The 25,475-nt window shown below is 38.9% G+C and overlaps 1 protein-coding gene across 1 annotated transcript; it reads left to right on the top strand.

Annotated features, from left to right (window-relative positions):
- LOC143580413 (uncharacterized) lies at positions 1-25,052 on the top strand. Its single transcript, XM_077063441.1, has 33 exons — positions 1-76; positions 832-1,598; positions 1,893-2,018; positions 2,107-2,192; positions 3,222-3,330; positions 4,006-4,101; positions 4,193-4,255; positions 4,382-4,441; positions 9,100-9,168; positions 11,033-11,114; positions 11,274-11,425; positions 11,513-12,745; positions 14,501-15,502; positions 15,596-15,931; positions 16,076-16,334; positions 16,440-16,662; positions 16,751-17,120; positions 17,217-17,366; positions 17,477-17,698; positions 17,801-18,022; positions 18,097-18,729; positions 18,815-19,075; positions 19,155-19,502; positions 19,582-19,994; positions 20,081-20,516; positions 20,596-22,155; positions 22,243-22,533; positions 22,607-23,038; positions 23,124-23,555; positions 23,636-23,914; positions 23,985-24,536; positions 24,627-24,836; positions 24,911-25,052. Exons 1-33 carry the CDS (start codon positions 19-21, stop codon positions 25,028-25,030), a joined length of 11,652 nt encoding a protein of 3,883 aa, XP_076919556.1. The 5' UTR covers positions 1-18; the 3' UTR covers positions 25,031-25,052.
- Positions 25,053-25,475: the final 423 nt, after the last annotated feature.

Genomic DNA, 25,475 nt, shown 5'->3' with positions numbered 1-25,475 from the left:
GCTAGGGTTTATTACGTCATGAGTCCAATTCAGAATTTCGAGCAGCATTCTCGCCATCTCATGGAGCCTGATTTACGTAATTATTCTATCGTTCTATTATTAACAGTTTAACACACGAACACGACGTCGTTTAATCGTTTTGAAATTATATAAATTCGTCATTTGGATTATCAGTTCTGTATGTGTGTGATTTTTGCGTTGATCAAATTAACACACACATACGCACTCACTCACACACAAATAATGAAAGTTTTGAGATGAATAATTGAGTTTAATATTTAGTATTGAGTTTTCTAGCCCTAGTTTCACTAATTTGAATTGCTATATTAATTTGTAGAATTTGTTACAAAGTTTAATTTTGTTACATGTAATAAACTAAGACACTGGAAGAAAATGAGTGATTTAATGTGATAATAAGCAGGTTTCGAGATAATTATTTGAGTTTAATGGCTTGGTAACGATTTTCCTAGCCCTAGTTTTGCTAAACTTGAATTGCTATATAGGAATTTGTAGAATTTGTTACAAAGTTTAAATTAGTTATATGTAATAAACTAAGGCACTGGAAGAAAATGAATAATTAAAGTGATCATAAGAAGGTTTTGAGATGATTCTTTAAGTTTAATGGCTTGGTAATGAGTTTCATAGTTTCACTAAACAAATTGCTCTATAGGAATTGTTACAAAGTTTAAATTAGTTTATGTGCAATAAATTTGTTACTGGAAGAAAATGTATCATTTAAAGTGATGATAAGAAGGTTTAATGGTTGCATGATTGTGTTGTGTGAAATATAAAGTAATTGTGTTTTGATTATTGTTTTTCTATATGTCACAGCTATTCAAAATAGGCTTCAAATGATATTGGAGGTAAGGGATAGTTTGGAAATTACGCACACCGGGGAGTACTTAAATTTCCTAAAGTGTTACTTCCGACCGTTTTCTGGGATTCTGTGTAATCTAACAAAGCCGCAGTTTACGGACAGCCCAGAGCATAAGTTGCGAAACATTGTTATTGAAATCCTTAATCGACTACCTCATAGTGAAGTGCTAAGGCCTTTTGTTCAAGAGTTGTTAAAAGTTGCCATGCATGTTCTTACCACCGATAACGAGGATAATGGCTTGATTTGCATTCGCATTATATTTGATCTTTTGCGGAATTTCAGACCAACCCAGGAGACTGAAGTGCAGCCTTTCCTTGACTTTGTGTGTAAAATTTACCAGAACTTTAGGTTCACGGTTAGCCATTTCTTTGAAAGTGGAGCAATTGTGGCTCCAGCAATGCCACCACCATCATCAATGTCAGCGTTACCTTCTCTTGGTGGTGAAGATGTAAAGCCAATGGACATTTCAGATCAAGTTGGATCTTCAACTGCCTCAAGCGTTGGGTCGGGGCAACTTAATCCAAGTACCCGGTCGTTTAAGATTGTGACAGAGAGTCCGTTGGTGGTTATGTTTCTCTTTCAGTTGTATAACCGGCTTGTTCAGACTAATATCCCTCAGTTATTGCCATTGATGGTTTCTGCTATCTCAGTCCCGGGTCCTGACAAGGTTCCTCCACATTTGAAGACCCACTTCACAGAGCTTAAGGGGGCTCAAGTTAAGGTAAATTATTGGGATCATCTTTGTATTCATCCTCCCTAACTCATATTTGAACCATTGTACCTCTCGTATAATCACGCATACTAAGGGGGTGTTTGGGAATCCCTTATTTTTACCTCCTTATAGCTTATGACTTATGATAAGTTAAAAGAAAGTGTTTGGGTTTCCTTATTATGTGAGAGGAAATGTTGATAAGTTACACATTTGTAACTTGTGACTTCTCCTTATAAGTTATAAGGAGGTGAAAATAAGGAATCCCAAACAGCCCCTTATCTGTTTCTGGACCTATTGTTGCAGACGGTCTCGTTCCTGACTTACCTTTTGAAGAGCTTTGCTGATTATATCAGGCCACATGAAGAAAGTATATGCAAAAGCATTGTGAACCTGCTTGTGACTTGTTCAGACTCTGTTTCCATTAGAAAGGTGATAGCATGACCTGGATCTGTTTATCCTTAATTTACTGTTTCTTACATTGTTTGTGAACTAATATATATCTACTTATCACATTCAGGAGTTGTTGATAGCATTGAAACATGTCCTTGGAACTGATTTTAAGAGGGGCTTATTTCCTCTGATTGATACACTCTTGGAAGAGAGGTAACACTGATATTTTGTAAATAGTTAGCTTGCTAATTTGTTATCTGATTTTCTTTGCCATTGAAGCTCCACATTGTCATTGTATATGGACCCTTCAAATAAAAGGTTTCCACAAATTTCAATAAAAGCTAATTCTTTTACTGACCTACCTTTTTGTAAAAATATTAATGGATTATAAAATATTTCTTTCTTTTGAACAGTTTGATTAATAGGCATCAAACATCTAAAATACGTATTTTGAAGGGAATATTCATATATACCCATACAAACTTATAAAATATCATGTATATCTAACCCAAACTTAAAGTATCATGTATTCATGCCTTTAAAAGCTAAAATATCGTATTTACCCATTTCAATAGATTAATTCAAGTAATGGCCATTCTATGCTTATTTTGAAACTTTACTAAAATATCATATCTACCCTTTATTTCATTAAAAACAATTTAGAATATAATCATGCCACCATTATCTTTCTCAAAACATTAAAATTAATTTCATATTTACCCCTATACGTTTTTATTTTTCTTTTTAGTTTGTAGGGGTATATATGAAATTTTCTCTCTAATAAAATTAAAAGTTCTTGTGAGCCACTATTGCTAATAAGCAACTATGCATTCCATCTATCAATAAGATTGCAATTTTATACCTGACACTTTTTTTAAGTGATTCTATTCTATTTTAGCTGTTTAGTTCCCAAATCTATGCTACCATGTCACCAACTTATGGTAAAGATACAATTTTTTTCAATGGAAATGCCCCCAAAAGAAGAGTATTGCAAATTTTGTTGACACCCTAAGAGAAAGTATTGCAACTTTTATGAGATAAAGGATGCACAACTTTAATTAGAAAACTTCTTATAAAAGGCGAAATCAATGCACCGGATCCTGGTTCTGCCCCTGATCAGGACATATGTGAAAGAGAAATGCTGATTTTAATAAAATGACTTGCTTTTAATTTCTTTAGATAATGTTTTGCATTCAACATAATGTTTAAAGCATCATTTGATTAGTTTGTTAACTATATTAGGGTTCTTGTGGGAATTGGCCGGGCTTGTTTTGAGACACTGAGGCCATTGGCATACAGTCTCTTGGCAGAAATTGTGCATCATGTTCGGGGAGATCTCTCATTGTCCCAGGTTTGTGGTTTGTTTTGAGACACTGAGTTCAGCAAATAAAATTATAGTTCTGTCAATTGTCTGTATGCATTTTATCATCATAACTTTTACTTTATCTATCTGCAAACAGATATGCTAAATAGTAATTACACAAATGGAAAGATCACTGTTCAATGTAGTAGAAAATGTATCCACTTAATGTTCTTTTTAGACCATGGCCTCGTGAGGTATAAGTGAACAGCATAAGAGACTATTGTAACATGTAATGCAGATACATAGGAGGGAGGTGTATGCACTTTGAAATAACTAGTTGATTACCTTCAATATGCAGCAGAACATATATTAACTAGTTGATTAAAACACATTTACTATCTTGGATAGCTGGTTGTATATGTACTTCTTTCAGTTTGGTTGTTCTAATCTGTTTTCTAGAAGTGTTAACATGCTTTATTTTGTATACATTCTAAGTCCATTTATTGCTTCCTTTTTTGCTTGACAGTAGTAATACTTATCAATATTGATGCGCACATGCTTTATTTTGTATACATTCTAAGTCCATTTATTGCTTCCTTTTTTGCTTGACAGTAGTAATACTTATCAATATTGATGCTTTATTAACTGATGAGCTGTTATGTGCTGTTTTCTTCATTTCATGTGCTACATGTCTTACTATCGTGTTTTATCATTTTGTTGCAGCTGTCACGAATTATCTACTTGTTTTCGAGTAATATGCATGACGCTTCATTATCTCTCAGCATCCACACCACATGCGCACGGTTAATGCTGAATCTGGTATCAGCTTGAATCTCTCAGTTTAAAGTGTCAAGAGTATTCCGACCTCATATTTCTTTGAATCCCAAGTTTATTTTAATAATGTGTATAGGTGGAGCCGATTTTTGAGAAAGGTTTTGATCTACCATCCATGGATGAAGCAAGGATCTTACTGGTAAGATTTTATATGTCCTCTTAATTTTATCTGCTATTCTTTCTGGAGTTGCGGTGACCCACATTGGCAATTTCTTAATGGTTTTTAAATCAGAATAATGATAGTTGATTCTTATTTCATATGTAGGGGCGAATATTGGATGCTTTTGTTGGGAAATTTAGCACCTTTAAGCGTACTATACCTCAGGTATACTTCACTTTGCTACACTCGGTTCCTACTTGCTTTAAAGAAAGGGTGAAAATGGTCTATAAGAAGTAAGAACTGGATTTTGTTTTTGGTTCAATCCAGTTAAGCATAGCTAATAACTGATGTGGAGGAGTGCCCTTATCATGCCTTAATGGCTAAATGCCTAACACAATTTATTCATCAATTTTTTTATGTCAAGCTTCTTGTTAATTGTATTTAGTTAGGGTTTTAGCCCATTTGGTTAGATAGAGCCCATGGGCCTTTTATGGGCTGTTAGCTAGGGTTTAGTTGTGTATATATAGGTGTAGTGGCTTATGTATTAGATACACATTCAAGTAATAAACATTACTTTCACAACAACCATCTTCTTTACATGGTATCAGAGCTACGGCTCTCGATCCAAACCCTAGCCGCGATCTGACCCGAACCTGAGTCTGACCAGCCGTCACCAGCAGCCTTCAGATCTGAAACAAGCTCCTGCCTTGTTGTTCTGTCCGAGCACTGTTCACGCGAGCACTGTTCACCGGTACTGTTAATCACCGGAAACACTGTTCACGCCGGAAAAAACACTGTTCACTGCCGGGAAACTACTGTTCACAGACGAGCACTGTTCACGCGAAATCACTGTTCACCGGTACTGTTCATCGCCGGAAACACTGTTCACTCCGGGAAAACACTGTTCACTCCGGAAAACACTGTTCACTGCCGGGATTTCTGTTCACTGCCGGAAAGTTACTGTTCGCTGCCGGAATACTGTTCGCTGCCGGAAAGTTACTGTTCGCTGCCGGAATTACTGTTCGCTGCCGGGATTAACTGTTCACGACGAGTAACTGTTTACGCCGGAATCTGTTCCTGCCCTCCACCCGCACTTGTTACTGTTCACAGTCAATTTTCAGTTTCGTGTATCACTATGGGCGAAAATACATACATGTATACATTTACTAAAGAGGAGCATGATCTTATTCAACGGTTTCTTACCTCCCAGTTGCCTCATCCTCAAACCAGCTCGGCACATTCAGGTAAACCTTCTAGCCTTGACTTATCATGGGTGATTGATTCTGGAGCCACACATCACATGACTGGGAATCGGGGTATTTTTTCTAGTCTTCAAAATGTTTCCCATGCACCAGTACGTCTTGCCGATGGATCTTCATGTCCCGTTCTCGGCATAGGATCCATCAGTAACTCGGAAAACCTAAAACTGTCTTCTATCCTATTTGTTCCTAAATTTCCTACCAGTCTTTGTTCAGTGAGTCAGATTACCAAACAAAACAACTGTTCTGTGACCTTTTACCCAACTCACTGCGTTTTTCATGAACTAGGAACAAATCGGGTAATTGGTACTGGTTTTGAATCAGGAGGTCTCTATCGTATATCCCCGTTTTCGCATCCTGTAGCAAACTTATGTGATTCTGCTGTCAGGGAGGCTCACTGTCGGTTAGGTCATCCTTCTACAGCAGTTCTGAGGCAAATGCGACCAGATTTACCACTTTCGTCTTTTAATTTTCATTGTGAGTCGTGTCAACTTGGTAAACATACCAGGCGTCCCTATCCCCCTAGGGTGCCCAATCGAGTCAGTTCTTGTTTTGAACTGTTGCATTCTGATGTATGGGGTCCTTGCCCTATCAAATCTACGTTGGGTTTTGAATATTTTATTACCTTTATTGATGACTATTCTCGCACTACTTGGGTTTATTTGTTGAAATCTCGTAGTGAGGTATTTTCCATATTTCGAGAATTTAATGCTTATGTTCAAAACCAATTTAACACCACCATTAAAACTTTACGATCTGATAATGCTAAAGAATATTTTTCCACCGACTTTTCTTCATACTTAAAAACCAACGGCATTATTCATGAATCATCGTGTGCTTATACATCTCAACAAAATGGTGTGTCCGAACGCAAAAATCGTCACATATTGGATGTTGCTCGCACAATCATGATCCAATCACGTGTTCCTCATCGTTTTTGGGGAGATGCCGTTCTCACTGCCACATATCTGATTAACCGCATGCCCTCAACCGTTCTTCATGGTAAAACACCGTTTTCTATACTATTTCCCAACGATGATCCATTTCCTCTCGCACCTAAAGTATTTGGTTGTGTCGCCTATGTTCATGACCATAGTCCAAAAACCATCAAACTTGATCCTCGAGCCATTCGTTGTGTCTTTCTTGGTTACTCACGGGTTCAAAAAGGGTATCGATGCTATAGCCCATCACTTCACCGATACTTTACCAGTGCCGATGTCACTTTTCACGAGTCTCCTTACTTTCCCGAGTGTTCCACTCCTGTTTCTGACCCGTTTCCCGACCTAGATTTACTCACATCTCCCTTCATCCCCACCATTCCTGTGTCAATTCCTTTTACCGATCCAATCTCTACTGATTCTGACCCACCGACAGAATCTCCGCCACTGCTTTTCACATATGCTAGGCGGGGTAGGGGTCAAACATCAGCGACTCTTGATTCACAACCTGGCCACGACCCCGAAATACCCTCCGATACTCCGCCTACATCTGAGCAATCCACACCTCTCACTACTACATCGTTACCCGATCCACCAACCTCTGACACACCTGTTTATGATCCTCCTGGTGCCCCACTTCCCGATATACCTATTTCCTTTCGCAAGGAACCCCGGACATGTACTCGTTACCCAATTCAGGACTATGTTGCCTACACCCACCTATCTCCTGAATCTCATGCGTACACCACTACCCTTGAGTCCTACCCGATTCCCAAAAATGCGACGAGCGCTCTCGCTCACCCAGGATGGAGACAGGCTATGGAAGATGAAATCGGGGCTCTAAAGTCCAATCGGGGCTCTAAAGTCCAATCATACATGGGATCTTGAAACACTTCCTAAAGGGAAGCGTATTGTTGGTTGTCGTTGGGTGTTTACGGTTAAACTACACCCGGATGGCTCCCTACACCGCTTAAAGGCTCGGTTGGTTGCAAAAGGGTATTCTCAGGCATATGGCATTGATTACGATGAAACTTTCTCTCCGGTTGCTAAAATGCCATCTGTCCGTATTTGCATCGCTCTTGCTGCCGTTAATCATTGGCCGCTCCACCAGCTTGATGTCAAGAACGCCTTTCTTAATGGTGTTCTTGAGGAGGAGGTATATATGGAGCAGCCCCCAGGGTTCGTCGTTGAGGAGGAGGCCTCGAAAGTTTGTAGACTACGTCGTTCTCTATATGGTCTTAAACAGTCTCCCAGAGCATGGTTTGGTCGATTCTCTAGTGTTATGGGACAGTTTGGGATGACGCGGAGTGCCTACGATCACTCTGTCTTCTTTAGACACCAGAAAGGGAAGAGGATTATCGTAGTTGTTTATGTGGATGACATTATAATCACAGGTGATGACGAGGTCGGGATTTCCGAACTCAAGCAGTTTCTTCAGTCTCAGTTTCAGGTAAGCGACTTAGGTCGACTGAGGTATTTCCTTGGCATAGAAGTATCCCGCTCTCCACAAGGAATACTTCTCTCCCAACGAAAGTATGTTCTTGATATGTTAACTGAATGTGGCTTACTGGGTTGTAAACCTGTTGATACACCAATGCTTCCTACAAAGAAACTCCTCCCAAAGGAAGGAGATCCAATGAAAGATCCTGAGCGATACAGACGGCTGGTTGGTAAACTTAATTATTTAACCGTCACACGACCGGATATCTCCTTTACTGTCAGTGTTCTGAGCCAATTTATGGCTACACCATACACCGGTCACTGGGATGCTGCCCTTCGTGTCTTAAGATATCTTAAGACCTCACCTGGCTTGGGCATATTATACTCTGATCAGGGTCATTGTCGTGTAGGTGCCTTCACGGAAGAAGGAGATGGTCGAATATCAGGGTTCTCAGATGCAGATTGGGCAGGTTGTCCAATTTCTCGACGATCTACCACCGGATATTGTGTGTTTGTTGGGGGAAACCTTGTATCATGGAAGAGTAAGAAGCAACACACGGTCTCCCGGTCGAGTGCCGAATCAGAATATAGAGCCATGGCAGATGTAACATCAGAGATGACATGGGTTCGTCGTCTTCTCAGAGAGCTCGGGGTTGTTTCTAATGACTTGATGAGGCTATACTGTGATAATCAGTCAGCTATTCACATAGCCAAGAATCAAGTATTTCATGAGAGGACAAAACATATTGAGGTCGACTGCCACCTTATCAGAGATCGGGTAGTAGGCACACAAATTGATCCTCCTTCCATTCAACCAGTTCATGTGAAGACAAATTTTCAGCTAGCAGACATTCTAACTAAACCGCTCCGGAAAGCTCAGATAGATTTTATTTGTAACAAGTTGGGCATGATTAACATCTATGCTCCAACTTGAGGAGGAGTGTTAATTGTATTTAGTTAGGGTTTTAGCCCATTTGGTTAGATAGAGCCCATGGGCCTTTTATGGGCTGTTAGCTAGGGTTTAGTTGTGTATATATAGGTGTAGTGGCTTATGTATTAGATACACCTTCAAGTAATAAACATTACTTTCACTACAACCATCTTCTTTACACTTCTTAACAAAATTTAGAATGAAATAAAAATAATATAGATAATCATGTCTTGTATAATATTTTTGTTAGTTGCTTCTTCCCCAGTCCGATAACTCTTGCATCTTTCCACTAATTGTGATCATTTTCTATGACAGCTTCTGGAGGATGGAGAGGAAGGAAAGGAACGATCTACCTTAAAAGCAAAGCTCGAGCTGCCAGTGCAGGTTGTATTAATTATGCTAACCTTTTTTCCCCATAAAAACCCACTGGTTCTTAATTTTCTTATGGTATGAGGCGAGCATCTATGTAAGACTTTGAAAATGTTTGATGGCTCAATTCTACTCTAACCATGAATACTTATAGTTATCACTAAGTTAAGTACACTCTAGAAGGTAAAGGTAGCCAGTAGCTGTGAAGCATACTTTGCATATACAATTTCTTCTAGTTATATGTAGCAAGATATTTGTTGACCCAGGAATTTACCACACTAAATCTTCTATAAGTTATCATACACACATATTGGAAGGATAAATAAATATATTAACTAATTACATACATAGCTTAGGTGTATCTAGGCCTAGACCCATTCACTCAATATTGGGTCATTCGCATAGTTAGTATAAACGGGTCATTCTGGGTTAAATGAAAAAGAGTAAAAGTTGGGGACAGGTCAGGATGAGCAGCAACTTAAAAATGAGAGGCTAGAATGGGCGACTAGGCGACGATTCCTCTTCTTGATTATTGTTCCAGTTTTTCACACCTTGCCCTTCATCCCTAGAACAACATCGTAGCTTGCATATTTCTTCATTGTAAGTTGATTGCCTCTTGTTGGTCCCGGTTTTCCTTGAAGTTTTCGTTAGGGACTTGGGGTTTGCTAAATTCGGTGTTTTAATAAACCATACGATCCTTTCATCATTCCGACGACTTTTTTCTGGTTTTCAAACAGATCAATTGATGCTTAGATTACTTCATTTATAGTTTCGTATAATCTTTGACGTTAGTTATATAGCTGGTAATTTGTTTTTTTTTCTGTTCCAACTACTTTTTGTGTTCTAAATTTTACCTTCACTTTGGTTGAAATGATAGATTATTGGTTATATGTGCTTGATGAATTCTTGTTATGATAGAACAGAGCCCTGGTTTCATTTAGACACCACGCCAGTCACAAATGGTCATGCAATTGGGCGCAAGTTGTAATTGGTTTTTATAGAGTATTATGAATTGCGTATGTTCAAATTGGGATGTTTTGTATATGTGGCAAAACGGGTCAGAAGAAGTTCGGGTCAGAATGGGTTTGTGTCAGAACAAACAGTTTTAAAAAGTGATCATTTTGGTTTGGGTCAAAACGAGTTTGAGTCAGAATGGATTCAAGTCAAAATGGGCGATTTTGAAAGGTGGTCATTTTGGTTCAGGTCAGAATGGGCTTTGACCAAAATGACAAATAAGAAGGTTATACTTTGATTATAGTTAAATCAAGAAATACCCTATGATAAAAAGTGGCAAAAATTTTGGATCTTCTATAAGGACCATCTGATATAATCTATTTTAAAACGTTGATAAACACAAGAGAGATTAAGATTAGATAACCAAATTGAATAAGTTCTTTTAAAACATTGATGAATATAAATGTTGTAAAACACTGCTGTCGTGTGAATACTTTCATCGTCCAGTTCTAATTATTTTTATGTTGATCAATGTTTTAAAGAGTTTATTCAATTTGGTCATCTCTCATCTATTCTCTTATGTTCGTCAATGTTTTAAATAAGATGTTGTATATAAAAGAACCAAAGTTTTTTGCCACTTTTCATCATATGGTATTTGCTTGATTTAACTGTAATCAACGTATAACCTTCATGTTTGTCATTTTGGTCAACCCGTTCCGACCTGAACCAAATTGAGAATTTTTTACTCTGTCCATTCTGACCTTTGCCCATGTTAGTCAAAATCCATTCTGACTGAACCAAAATGATCACATTTTAAACGGCCGATCCGACCTGCCTGTTTTTCCAGGTATAGGTGTATCATGTTATATTTTCATGATAAAATGTAGCACACTAACACCATATTGAACATGCAAATTTCTGGCAGGCTGTTCTAAACATTCAGGTTCGGGTAGAACATTCCAAAGAAGTCATTGATTGTAAGCATTTGATCAAGACCTTGGTTATGGGTAAATTTCTTCCATTCACTTATAGCTGATCCCCCATTTAAATATTATCTCGAATGATTTTTCTCTATTCATGTCATATTATTTAAAAATATCAAAGAGGCTCACTTCAAAATGATCATTTATCAATCCCTAATAATTCATTACTTTTTTAATTTCTAGGAATGAAAACAATAATATGGAGTATCACACACGCACATCTACCCCGATCACAGGTTTCAACTTCCACCCATGGTACACCTCCACAGATGCTTCCATCAACCCCACCTAATTCAGCCACAGGCCAGCCATTTAAAGGGCTGAGAGAAGAAGAGGTATTTAATTATTTAGTGTTTATACAATAAATGCTATCACCGAATAACATGATTATTAATACTAACTTGTGAAATGAATTTGATTAGGTGTGGAGAGCTTCTGGTGTCTTGAAGAGCGGCGTCCGTTGCTTAGCTCTCTTCAAGGAGAAAGATGAAGAGAGAGAAATGATCCATCTTTTCACCCAGATTTTAGCTATTATGGAACCTCGAGATCTCATGGATATGTTCTCATTATGCATGCCAGAGCTTTTTGAATGCATGATATCCAACACACAGCTTGTGCACATATTTTCTACTCTTCTTCAAGCACCCAAGGTTTTCAGACCATTTGCAGATGTCTTGGTTAATTTCCTAGTCAGCAGCAAACTTGATGTTCTTAAACATCCGGACTCCCCTGCAGCAAAACTTGTTCTACATCTTTTCCGGTTCTTATTTGGTGCTGTGGCCAAAGGTCCAGCAGAATGTGAGCGCATTTTGCAGCCTCATGTTCCTGTTATTGTGGAAGCCTGCATGAAAAACACCAGTGAAGTTGAGAGGCCACTTGGTTATTTACAACTTCTTAGAACACTGTTCCGTGCCCTAGCTGGTGGAAAATTCGAGCTTTTATTGAGGGACTTAATTCCCACACTACAGCCATGCTTAAATATGCTGTTGGCAATGCTTGAGGGCCCCACAGCTGAAGAAATGAGAGACCTTTTACTTGAGCTTTGCCTAACACTCCCTGCGCGGTTAAGTTCATTGTTACCTCACCTTCCTCGATTGATGAAACCACTTGTAATGTGTCTTAATGGGAGTGATGAACTAGTCGCCTTAGGGTTAAGGACACTTGAGTTCTGGATTGATAGCTTAAATCCTGATTTTCTTGAACCAAGTATGGCAAACGTGATGTCTGATGTGATTTTAGCATTATGGTCCCACTTAAGGCCTGCACCGTACCCGTGGGGCGGTAAATCTTTACAACTACTTGGCAAGTTAGGTGGCCGTAATAGACGGTTTCTCAAAGAGCCACTTGCACTTGAGTGTAAGGAAAACCCAGAGCACGGACTTCGATTAATTCTTACATTTGAGCCTGAAACTCCGTTTCTGGTACCTTTGGATCGATGCATTAATCTTGCTATAGCAGCTGTTATGAACAATAGTGGTAGCATGGATGCTTTTTATAGAAAACAAGCTTTGAAGTTTCTTAGAGTATGCTTATCATCACAGCTTGATTTGCCAGGTCGTGTAACTGATGATGTGTTAATATCTAGACACTTATCGACTGTTTTGGTCTCCTCGGTTGATCCATCTTGGAGAAGATCGGAAGCATCTGATGTGAAGGTTAGTTTAACTACAAGTTCTATCTATCTATCTATATCCATCCATCCATCTATAAAATATAATACATGAGACATGGGCAAATTAAGACACCTACCTTTTAAGTAATTTACAAGTTGTAAAGCCTAAGATCCACCTTCTAAAGCATTTAAAATATGGGCAAACTTGTCCATTACAAAATATGCATAGAAAAAGTTACAACATTGCCCCTTCAACTTTACACAACTTTTGCAAATTTAAGAAATAATTATAACTTTTAACCATGAGCATTTTATTGTCTTTAATTTGGGTATGGTATTGCTATAGTTTTTTTCAATTAAAAAAATTAACACGTTACGTATGGGCGTTCTCTATTCGGTTTTAACGGTTTCTAAGTTAAACCGTGAGCAAACCGTTGGTTCGATTTTTTTTATCATTGAAAACTAAAACAGAACCGTTGAAAGTTTAAACTGAATCGTTACTAAAGGTTCGTTCACGCATCGAGCTTTGATAATAAGTTTACAGTCATGTTTGGCTTTATATGGCCGATTTTCGGTATGAATCGTAAACCTAACTGTTTGCTATGGTTTGAACATTTAGAAATCGGTTGACCAAAAGTGGTGATTGGTTTAAACGTTTTCAAGGTTTCAAATGAACCTTGAACATCCATAATTGTTACATGATTACTAAGATTTTTGTATCCCGCTGCATCGCGCGGGCACCTTTCTAGTATATATATATATATATATATTTGAATTTGGGTGGCTCTCTTTTTGTTTACAAGCAGTGTGTTTACCCACATGTTGCAGTGCATTCCATTTTGTTGGCTATACTGATTTGCAGTTGGAGAATAAGAGGGTCTTTGGGGTTCCGTTTAGAAATCGTTTATATTTTTGGTCAATTAGTTTAAAACTTGATTATTTGCATGATGCCATGATCCCTCCTACTGCACCAAAACACGTTGTATCTCACCCTGCCAACAGTATGCAAATACCCCTAATACCCCTAATTATCTTAATGGTTACTGTGGCAAGTTCTTGTCTAAGTAATTTCCGCCCACGACAGTATCCTTTGCCTCGTATTTCATGATGCATGGTTTAATTGTTCTTAATACTAATATATTGTTTTGTTTTTTAAGTTTCATTTTTTACTGTAGGTGTTCATATGTTTCGACTTATTGATTGATAAATAATTGTACGGAAGGTATTGTAACAAGTCATAAAAAAATAAACTGTTTTATGTTAACTTGGAAGGTATTGTAACAAGTCATAAAAAAATAAACTGTTTTATGTTAACTTTAGTTAGTTCAATGCTGTATAAGAATGCCATTTGGTCATTTTACATGTTTTGCCATTATGTCATCTGATTGTCAAAACACTCAAAAAACTGGTTATCTGATCATTATTATGATGACCAGCGTAATCAAATCCGAGCACACTATCTTTCTGTAGCATGCTTCATTACAGCTGATTATCTGATTCTGATTATTCTACGCGTTTGAAAAACACAATCAAACACTTGGATTACAAAACATTTGTTACAGTATTGTAATGGCAATTGCCAAGTCTGGCAAATTTAGTTTAATTTTAGTCTTAAGGTATTCTTCTTATTTGGAGCATTTGACCTTAAGAAGGCCATTGTAGTGAGCTGAGTATTATACAACCCTAGAGTTGATTGAATGTTTTCTGTTAAGCCTCTTTTTCTTACTCTGGAAATGATTAATTTTGTTGCTATGTTTGTTTTTATTTTCAGTTTGATGCTTATTAATTTCTCTTGCAGACTGACTTGGGAGTTAAGACCAAAACACAATTAATGGCTGAAAAATCCGTATTCAAGATTCTTCTCATGACCATTATTGCTGCTAGTGCAGAGCCTGATTTATCTGACCCTAAAGATGAATACGTTGCAAATATCTGTCACCATTTTGCAATCATATTTCACTTGGAAAATTCTTCTACTAATGCCCCTGTTTCATCCATTCCTCTTGGTGGTCCTTTACTGTCATCAAATACAAGCAACAGTTCTAAACAAAGAAACAGCAACATCTCAAATCTAAAAGAACTGGACCCACTGATCTTTCTAGATGCTCTGGTGGAAGTGCTTGCAGATGAAAACAGACTTCATGCCAAAGCGGCCCTCAATGCACTAAATATATTTTCTGAAACTCTTTTATTACTAGCTCGATCCAAACATGCTGATGTGCTCATGTCAAGAGGGGGTCCCGGTACTCCTATGATTGTTTCTAGTCCATCAATGAGTCCTGTTTATTCACCACCTCCTAGTGTCAGGGTTCCAATCTTTGATCAGTTATTACCTCGTTTATTGCATTGCTGTTATGGATCTACTTGGCAAGCTCAAATGGGTGGGGTTATTGGTCTTGGTGCTTTAGTGGGAAAAGTTACTGTTGAGACTTTATGTGTTTTCCAAATGCGAGTTGTAAGAGGGCTTGTATTCGTTCTTAAACGACTCCCTGTTTATGCTGCAAAAGAGCAGGAAGAAACTAGTCAGGTGCTGACTCAGGTCCTGCGGGTGGTTAATAATGTTGATGAAGCAAACAGTGAAGCACGTAGACAGAGTTTTCAAGGAGTTGTTGAATTTCTTGCTTCAGAGTTATTAAATACAAATGCAACTGTCAGAGTCAGTAAAATAGTGCAGTCCTGTTTGGCACTTTTGGCTAGTAGAACCGGTAGTGAAGTTTCTGAGTTGCTTGAACCATTACACCAGCCTTTGCTTCAGTCTCTTCTAATGCGCCCTCTTAGGTCAAAGAATGTTGACCAACAGGTCAACCGCATACTCCCTGTTCCCTGTAACTATTTAATCAATCATGATTTCTCTGTGTGCTTCTGCTGTCTAACTTTCTTTCTGTATTAATAGGTTGGGACTGTGACAGCTTTGAATTTTTGCCTTGCCTTGAGACCTCCTCTTCTTAAGTTGACTCCAGAATTAGTCAACTTTCTTCAAGAGGCGTTGCAGATTGCTGAGGCTGATGAGACTGTGTGGGTTGCGAAGTTTATGAATCCTAAAGTTGCCATGTCATTAACCAAACTCCGCACAGCTTGCATTGAACTTTTATGTACAGCAATGGCGTGGGCAGATTTTAGGACACAAAATCACTCTGAGCTACGCTCAAAAATCATTTCCATGTTTTTCAAGTCCTTGACAAGCAGGACATCAGAAATTGTAGCCGTCGCTAAAGAGGGGTTGAGACAGGTATGCTTTTATAGATAACTATGGTTATTGCTGCAGAGAAGTAGGATTTTGTGCATTTTGATAAAGTTGTGCCATATATAACTAGTGTTTATCGTATTAAGCCACTGATTCTTCCCTTTTATTTGGGTGTCTTTTGCAATTTAGGTTATTTTGCAGCAGCGAATGCCTAAAGAACTTCTACAAAGCAGCCTGAGGCCTATTTTAGTTAACTTGGCACATACCAAGAATCTCAATATGCCTCTACTACAGGGTCTGGCCCGCCTCCTTGAACTTTTGGCAAATTGGTTTAATGTGGCGTTGGGAGGCAAACTGTTGGAGCATTTGAAGAGATGGTTGGAACCGGAAAAACTCCAACAGATTCAAAAATCTTGGAAAAGCGGTGAAGAACCAAAAATAGCAGCTGGTATGTTGTGTTTTTGTCTTTTTGATGATTAAGATGGTCTTTTTTTCCATATATAAAGTAAGAATTTTATCATATTTAAATGCACTCCTGTTAACTTTAATGCAGCCATCATCGAGCTTTTTCACTTGCTCCCAAATGCAGCAGGGAAGTTTCTTGATGAACTTGTAACTTTGACTATTGATTTAGAAGGAGCTCTTCCACCTGGACAGTTTTATAGTGAGATCAACAGTCCCTATCGTCTTCCACTAACAAAGTTTTTAAATCGTTATCCACAAGCTGCTGTAGATTATTTTCTTGCTCGATTGTGTGAACCAAAGTATTTCCGCCGGTAGGATTCAAATTTATTTTAGCTTTAAGTTTAAACTCCTTATTTTGGTGAAGTTCTCATTTAGCTTGTTCATTTGAGCATGATCCAGATTAATGTACATCATACGGTCAGAAGCTGGCCAGCCCTTGAGAGAAGAACTTGCAAAGTCACCAAAGAAGATACTCTCAAGTGCATTCGCTGCTGAGTTCATCCCTAAAGCTGAGGCATCAGTGGCTCAGGGATCCCAAGAAACTTCATCAGTGGTTGATGACAACGCTCAGCCTCCATCTAACCCTACTGCTCCTAATGTTTCGCCAGATGCTTATTTTCAGGGTCTTGCTCTTATAAAAACATTGGTCAAACTCATTCCTGGATGGCTGCAAAGTAACCACATTGTTTTTGATTCATTGGTTCTTTTGTGGAAGTCCCCTGTAAGAATATCTCGGCTGCAGGATAAGCAGGAACAGAGTTTGGTGCAAGTAAGTATTATACCCTGGCCAGTTAGTATAACAAACTTGTTTTCTGGTTGTCATATTGTGATATTCTAATTTTGTCTGTGTCATAACAAAACGCAGGTGAAAGAGAGCAAATGGCTGGTCAAATGCTTCTTAAACTATTTACGCCATAACACAAACGAAGTCAATGTCCTGTTTGAAATCCTCTCAATTTTCTTATACCATACACGGATTGATTTTACCTTTTTGAAGGAGTTTTACATAATTGAGGTATGGTTACTTTGAAAGCTGATGTTTGCATATGAAACTTCATATATCTTCCGAATAAAGACTTTATGTTTGTATATAGTTTCAAGTCTGATTGTATCATTTTCATTTAGGTGGCTGAGGGCTACCCACCCAGTATGAAGAAAGCCCTCCTTTTGCACTTTTTAAACATCTTCCAATCAAAACAAATGGCTCATGATCACTTGGTGGTCATCATGCAAATGCTGATTCTTCCAATGCTGGCGCATGCATTTCAGAATGGGCAGACATGGGAGGTTGTAGATCCTGCCATCATCAAAACAATTGTTGACAAGCTTTTGGATCCTCCTGAAGAGGTAAATAACCAACCCTTTTTTTCTTAAATGTTTAACTTAATGGTACAGATTATGCCGTCTCAAATCAATAAGGCTCCAGGCTAATCTGTTTCTCTTGTATAGGTCTCCGCTGAATATGATGAGCCTTTGAGGATAGAGTTACTACAACTTGCTACTTCACTTCTCAAACATCTCCAAACTGACCTTGTTCATCATAGAAAGGAACTCATAAAATTTGGGTGGAATCACCTAAAACGTGAAGATAGTGCTAGCAAGCAGTGGGCCTTTGTCAACGTATGCCACTTTTTGGAGGCCTATCAAGCTCCAGAAAAGATTATATTGCAGGTATATTCATGAATATGAGACACATATTGAGATTAAAATTTGGAAACTTACTAATTGCACTACTAAATTTGCAGGTGTTTGTTGCCCTACTTCGGACATGTCAACCAGAGAATAAAATGTTGGTCAAACAAGCCCTTGATATATTAATGCCAGCACTTCCACGAAGGTTGCCAATTGGTGATAATTCCCGTATGCCAATTTGGATACGCTACACAAAAAAGATTCTTGTGGAGGAAGGACATTCGATTCCAAATCTTATCCATATTTTCCAACTTATTGTTCGCCATTCAGATCTTTTCTACAGTTGTAGGGCTCAGTTTGTACCTCAAATGGTCAATTCCCTCAGTCGCCTTGGTTTACCTTATAATACTACCACAGAGAACCGGCGACTTGCAATTGAACTTGCTGGATTGGTTGTCAATTGGGAGAGACAAAGACAAAATGAGATGAAAATTGTCAATGATGGTGAAGGCACTAGTCAGAGTAATGATGGGTTAAACCCGAGTTCAAACGGTGCTGAATCTAAACGGTCTACTGATGGGCCCACATTAAAGGTTGAGCCTGGTCTTCAGTCTCTTGGTGTCATGTCACCTGGTGGTGCCTCCTCAATTCCAAATATAGAAACTCCAGGATCAAGTGGACAACCAGATGAGGAATTTAAGCCTAATGCTGCAATGGAGGAAATGATAATCAACTTTCTGATAAGGGTTAGTGTTTTTTTTCTTAAATATAGACTTTTGTGAAAATCATATAAGGCCAGTCGGTAGTTGATTAATAATATATACTTAACAGGTAGCATTGGTGATAGAGCCTAAAGACAAGGAAGCAAGTCTCATGTATAAACAAGCTTTAGAGCTCTTGCCGCAAGCTTTAGAAGTGTGGCCAAATGCTAATGTAAAATTCAATTATTTGGAGAAGCTTCTGAGCAGCATTCCACCAACTCAGTCAAAGGACCCATCCACTGCGCTGGCCCAGGGTTTGGATGTCATGAATAAAGTTTTGGAGAAACAACCGCATTTGTTCATCCGCAATAATATCATTCATATTTCTCAAGTAAGTGTGTGTTAACATGCCACCTTGCATATATATGCTCAAGGTCTAACAGTAATTATCAATAATGTTCTTTTTGTAGATACTTGAGCCGTGCTTCAAGTATAAAATGTTAGATGCTGGAAAGTCGTTGTGCTCTTTGTTGAAAATGGTTTTTGTTGCCTTTCCATCAGAAGCTTCTAGCACCCCTCAGGATGTTAAAGCATTGTACCAAAAAGTTGAGGAGCTTATACAGAAGCACCTTGCATCTGTTGCAGCTCCTCAAACAGCTGGTGAAGATAACTCTGCTTCTATGATTAGTTTTGTGCTGTATATTATAGAAACCCTATCTGAAGTGCAAAAGAGTGTCATTGATCCTTTTAACCTGGTTCGGGTTCTCCAACGTCTGGCTCGTGATTTGGCATCTGCACCTGGATCCAATACAAGACAAGTATGTCTTCAAAATCTGATAGAATACTTGTAGTCTGCTTTTTTGTATACGGCTAATTTGTAATTATTCCTTGAATCAGGGTCAAAGAACAGATCCAGATTCCGCAGTTAGTTCTTCCCGTCAAGGTGCTGATGTTGGAGTGGTGATTGCTAATCTTAAATCTGTCATGAAACTCATTGGTGAAAGGGTCACGCTTGTGCCTGACTTCAAAAAGTCAATAACACAAATTCTAAATTCTTTGCTCTCTGAAAAAGGAACCGATCATACAGTGCTTCTTTGCATCCTTGATGTAATAAAGGGATGGATTGATAAAGACTTTGGTATGTCTGGAATAACAAATACTTCTGTTTCTTTTCTTACTCCAAAAGAAGTCGTATCCTTCCTTCAAAAGCTTTCTCAAGTTGACAAACAGAACTTTTCCACAAGTTCTCTTGAAGAGTGGGACCGGAAGTATCTCGAGCTTCTCTACGGGCTTTGTGCAGATGCAAATAAGTAAGCATAAACTTTGAATATTATACTAACATATTGGTGAATGAACATGAACCTGTTAAAGCTTATATCCTTTGGTTGACTCACAGGTACCCATTATCCTTACGCCAAGAAGTGTTTCAGAAGGTAGAGAGACAGTTTTTACTAGGCTTAAGAGCAAAAGATCCTGTAATGAGGATGAAATTTTTCTTCCTTTATCATGAGTCTCTTCAGAAAACGCTCTTCACACGGTTGCAATACATTATTCAAGTTCAAGACTGGGAGGCTTTGAGTGATGTCTTCTGGCTGAAACAAGGGCTTGATCTTCTTCTTGCTATCTTAGCTGAGAATAAGCCGATTACACTTCCTCCAAATTCTGCCAAGGTTACCTCTCTTCTGGCTGCAGGTTCCCTTCCAGAACATTCTGGAGCACAATCTATGGTTACTGATGGATCTGGATCTGAGGTGGCAGAAGATGTTCCCTTAACAGTTGATTCTCTTGTCTCAAAGCATGCAAAGTTTATGAGTGAAATGAGCCGGCTTCAGGTATCATCATTGTCTTCACAAGTATCAACTTATAGTTTTATTCGTGGGATTTTGTTTAGCTTCTTTTATTCTCTTGCAGGTTGGTGATCTTGTAATTCCACTGAGAGAGCTCGCTCATACAGATGCAAATGTTGCATATCATTTATGGGTGCTGGTGTTTCCCATTGTTTGGGTGACCTTATGCAAAGATGAACAAGTCAAACTTGCTAAGCCAATAATCTCTCTCTTCTCAAAAGATTACCATAAAAAGCAGCAGGGTCACAGGCCAAATGTTGTACAAGCTCTTCTAGAAGGACTCCAATTAAGTCACCCACAGCCTCGAATGCCCAGTGAACTCTTAAAATATATCGGAAAGACTTACAATGCGTGGCACATTGCATTAAATCTTCTAGAAAGCCATGTGATGCTGTTTTTGAATGAAACAAAATGCTCCGAATCTCTAGCCGAACTTTACCGTTTGCTAAACGAGGACGATATGAGATATGGGTTATGGAAGAAACGATCAATTACCGCTGAAACACGGGTCGGGCTATCACTTGTTCAACATGGTTACTGGCAGCGAGCCCAGAGTTTGTTTTACCAAGCCATGGTTAAGGCAACCCAAGGCACTTACAATAACACTGTTCCCAAGGTTGAGATGTGTCTTTGGGAGGAACAATGGCTACATTGTGCCAGTCAACTCAGTCAATGGGACGTGCTGACAGACTTCGGTAAACTTGTTGACAACTACGAAATATTACTTGATAGTCTCTGGAAGCAACCTGATTGGGCATATCTGAGAGAGAATGTAATTCCAAAGGCTCAAGTTGAAGAAACCCCAAAGCTTCGTATAATCCAAGCATATTTTTCTCTACACGAAAAAAATGCAAATGGTGTCGGTGATGCTGAGAATATAGTTGGTAAAGGTGTTGACCTTGCTTTAGAACAATGGTGGCAGTTGCCCGAGATGTCTATTCATGCCAGAATTCCTCTTTTGCAGCAATTTCAACAGTTAGTTGAGGTCCAAGAATCTGCTCGAGTTTTAGTAGATATTGCTAACGGTAACAAATTAAGTGCAAATCCTTCTGTTGGTGTACATGGCAGTCTTTATGCTGATTTAAAAGACATTCTTGAAACCTGGAGGCTTAGAACCCCAAATGACTGGGATAATTTGTCTGTTTGGTATGACTTGCTTCAGTGGAGGAATGAAATGTATAACTCAGTGATTGATGCATTTAAAGATTACGCAAACACAAATTCTCCACTTCATCACCTTGGTTACCGTGATAAGGCATGGAACGTTAATAAACTTGCCCACATTGCCCGCAAGCAGGGTCTTCATGATGTTTGTGTGACCATTTTGGAAAAAATGTATGGCCACTCTACCATGGAAGTGCAGGAGGCTTTTGTTAAGATACGAGAGCAAGCAAAGGCATATCTAGAAATGAAGGGAGAGCTTACAAGTGGTCTTAACTTGATTAACAGTACTAATCTGGAATACTTTTCCGTCAAACACAAGGCAGAAATTCTCCGACTTAAAGGCGACTTTTTATTGAAGCTGCGTGATGCTGATGGAGCCAATCTTTCATATTCAAATGCCATCAGCCTTTTCAAGAACCTGCCTAAAGGATGGATAAGTTGGGGAAGCTACTGTGATACGGTATCTATTTATTCATTTATTTATTAATTTATTAACTTCCAGTGTTGTCAATTTATCCGTCAATGCTAACAATGTATCATTTTACAGGCCTTCAAAGAGACACATGATGAGATTTGGTTAGAGTTTGCTGTGAGTTGTTTTCTTCAAGGTATTAAATTTGGCAGTCCTAATTCCAGAAGCCATCTTGCTCGTGTTTTATACCTTCTCAGCTTTGACACTCCAAATGAGCCCGTGGGTAGAGCATTTGATAGATATGCTGAACAAATACCTCATTGGGTCTGGCTTTCCTGGATTCCCCAACTATTACTCTCTTTACAAAGATCTGAAGCCCCACATTGCAAAAAAGTGCTACTAAAAGTTGCAACCGTATACCCTCAGGTAAATACATTATATGCTATATATTATATTACTCCTTGAACTCGATTTAAGTTATATCATATTGTACTTTAAGGCGTTGTATTACTGGCTGCGAACGTATTTGCTTGAGCGACGTGACGTGGCAAATAAATCTGAGTTTGGTAGAATGGCAATGGCTCAACAAAGGCTGCAACAAAACATGGTTAGTGGAGCTGACGGGAATGCCAGGCAAACTGGCGGCTTTTCAGCTTCAGACACTCAGATTCATCAAGGAGCCCAGTCAACTGGTCCGGTTGGGTCACACGAGGGTGGTGGCTCTCAGGGTCAAGAACCTGAACGGTCCACAGCTACTGAAGGCGGTAATGACCAGCAGAATCCTTCCACCAGTAGCGATGGTGGTCAGAACACAATAAGGCGTAATTATGCTATGGGTTTAGTTGCTTCTGCTGCTAGTGCTTTTGATGCTGCTAAAGATATTATGGAAGCACTCAGAGGCAAGCATGGCAACTTAGCTAGTGAACTTGAGGTATAAATGCATAATTAGATATCTGTTAACATTTTCTAACTGTTTTTTCTTTTTCTAACTGCTAACATTGTTCTCATTTTAACAGAGTTTACTAACAGAAATCGGTTCAAGATTTGTGACACTACCAGAGGAACGGCTGCTGGCGGTGGTTAATGCTCTACTCCACCGTTGCTACAAGTATCCAACCGCCACAACCGCAGAGGTACCCCAGTCTCTTAAAAAGGAGCTATCAGGTGTTTGCAGGGCGTGCTTTTCAGCAGATGCTGTTAACAAACATGTTGAGTTTGTAAGAGAATACAAGCAGGATTTTGAGCGCGATCTTGATCCAGAAAGCGCGACTACATTCCCGGCCACCTTATCTGACCTCACCGAAAGACTTAAACACTGGAAAAATATTCTTCAAAGCAATGTCGAAGACCGTTTTCCAGCTGTTTTAAAACTCGAAGAAGAAAGCCGAGTGTTGCGTGACTTCCATGTGGTTGAAGTTGAGGTTCCTGGTCAATACTTTACTGATCAAGTAAGTTAGAAACCTAAATATACTCATCATTACTTTTCTTTATTTTACGTCAAACTTAATGTTAAATATTTTGACTGCAGGAAGTTGCCCCTGATCATACTGTGAAACTAGACCGAGTGGGGCCTGATATCCCGATCGTGCGTAGGCATGGTAGCAGCTTCCGTCGGTTGACTCTCATAGGCTCTGACGGGTCCCAACGCCACTTTATTGTCCAAACATCTTTGACCCCAAATGCCAGAAGTGATGAAAGAATATTACAGCTTTTCCATGTGATGAATCGTATGTTTGATAAGCACAAAGAATCAAGACGCCGCTACATCAGCATTCACACGCCAATCATCATCCCTGTTTGGTCTCAGGTATCACATCTGTACATATATGTTCACAAATCAGGATGTTATAACATTTACAAGTTTTGGTATTCTACAGGTTCGGATGGTAGAAGACGACTTAACATACAGTACTTTTCTGGAGGTATATGAAAACCATTGTTCAAGAAACAATAAAGAGGCTGACCAACCAATTGCTTATTTCAAGGAGCAGTTAAACCAAGCGATTTCGGGTCAAATATCACCTGAAGCTGTAGTGGATCTTCGTCTACAAGCTTACAACCACATCACAAAAGATTATGTGTTTGACAACATATTCTCTCAGTACATGTACAAAACACTGTTGAGTGGAAATCACATGTGGGCTTTCAAGAAGCAGTTTGCCATCCAGCTGGCACTTTCAAGTTTCACATCTTTCATGCTACAAATTGGCGGAAGGTCTCCGAACAAAATATTGTTTGCTAAGAACACCGGGAAGATATTCCAAACAGATTTTCATCCAGCGTATGATGCCAATGGTATGATTGAGTTTAACGAACCGGTTCCGTTTCGGTTGACTAGAAATTTGCAGGCGTTTTTCTCTCATTTTGGTGTCGAAGGTCTCATCGTGTCTGCCATGTGTGCATCAGCTCAAGCTGTTGTTTCTCCCAAGGTGAGTTACAACATTTGTTTTTTTAAATTCAGTTTCAAAAGTCACAGTCACTAATAGTTGGGGCTCATTTGACTCTAATGTGAATTACAGCAAAGTCAACATCTGTGGCATCATCTAGCTATGTTCTTCCGTGATGAACTGTTATCATGGTCGTGGAGACGACCTCTTGGAATGCCATTGGCTCCGGTGGTTGGCGGTGGTAGTTTGAACCCAGTTGAATTTAGGCAAAAGATCACCACAAATGTGGAGGAAGTGATTGGGCGGATCAATGGGATTGCACCTCAGTTTATAGCAGAGGAGGTAAATATTCATCCATTTGATCTTTATGTATTAATCTTTGAATTTTGGTTAATCTTTGTTTGATGGGAATTCAGGATGAGAATTCAGTGGACCCACCACAGTTGGTGCAAAGAGGTGTAACCGAACTTGTGGAAGCGGCTCTTACTCCCAGAAACTTGTGCATGATGGATCCAACTTGGCATCCCTGGTTCTGAATGTGGCAAGAAGGCTTGAGGCATACAATGCGTAGATGCACATGCTATAGCATTTGAGTTCATATTCAGACTACAAACATACCCTGACTTGACTTGGTTACGATTGGTGGCTTGGAATTTATGAACTAATTAGAACATTAGCGTTTTGATGATAATTTCTACAATTTGCAATTGTTAGTGATAAGTGCATTGCACCTGACCACTAGGTGTGTAAACACACAAGGCTAGCAAAGTCAGCTTCAGCTTGGACTCTGGCTCAAATGAGTCTGCTTGGCTCTGCTCGTTTATCTTAACAAGCTGAAATCTTGAGCTCCAGATCGGCTTGTAAAAGGCTCGGGCCAGCTTGTATGTTTTTCAAGTTTTATTTTGCCAGAACTCATAAATAGATTGATTCTGTTGAGTAGTTCATAAGTTACAAGACCAGAATATTGAAATTAGAGAACGT

This window comes from Bidens hawaiensis, unplaced genomic scaffold (assembly GCF_021521415.1).
Source record: "Bidens hawaiensis isolate Kalapana, Puna unplaced genomic scaffold, B.hawaiensis_p1.1 tig00030470_1, whole genome shotgun sequence".
Lineage (NCBI taxonomy): Eukaryota > Viridiplantae > Streptophyta > Magnoliopsida > Asterales > Asteraceae > Bidens > Bidens hawaiensis.
Note: the sequence above shows the minus strand (reverse complement) of the source record. Positions and strands in the feature narration are given on the sequence as shown.

Coding starts and splice junctions, on each gene's coding strand:
- LOC143580413 (XM_077063441.1), top strand. CDS start 19: ATGAGTCCAATTCAGAATTTCGAGCAGCATTCTCGCCATCTCATGGAG. Junction 1,599..1,892: donor TTAAGGGGGCTCAAGTTAAG/GTAAATTATTGG, acceptor CTATTGTTGCAG/ACGGTCTCGTTCCTGACTTA. Junction 4,256..4,381: donor ATGAAGCAAGGATCTTACTG/GTAAGATTTTAT, acceptor TTTCATATGTAG/GGGCGAATATTGGATGCTTT.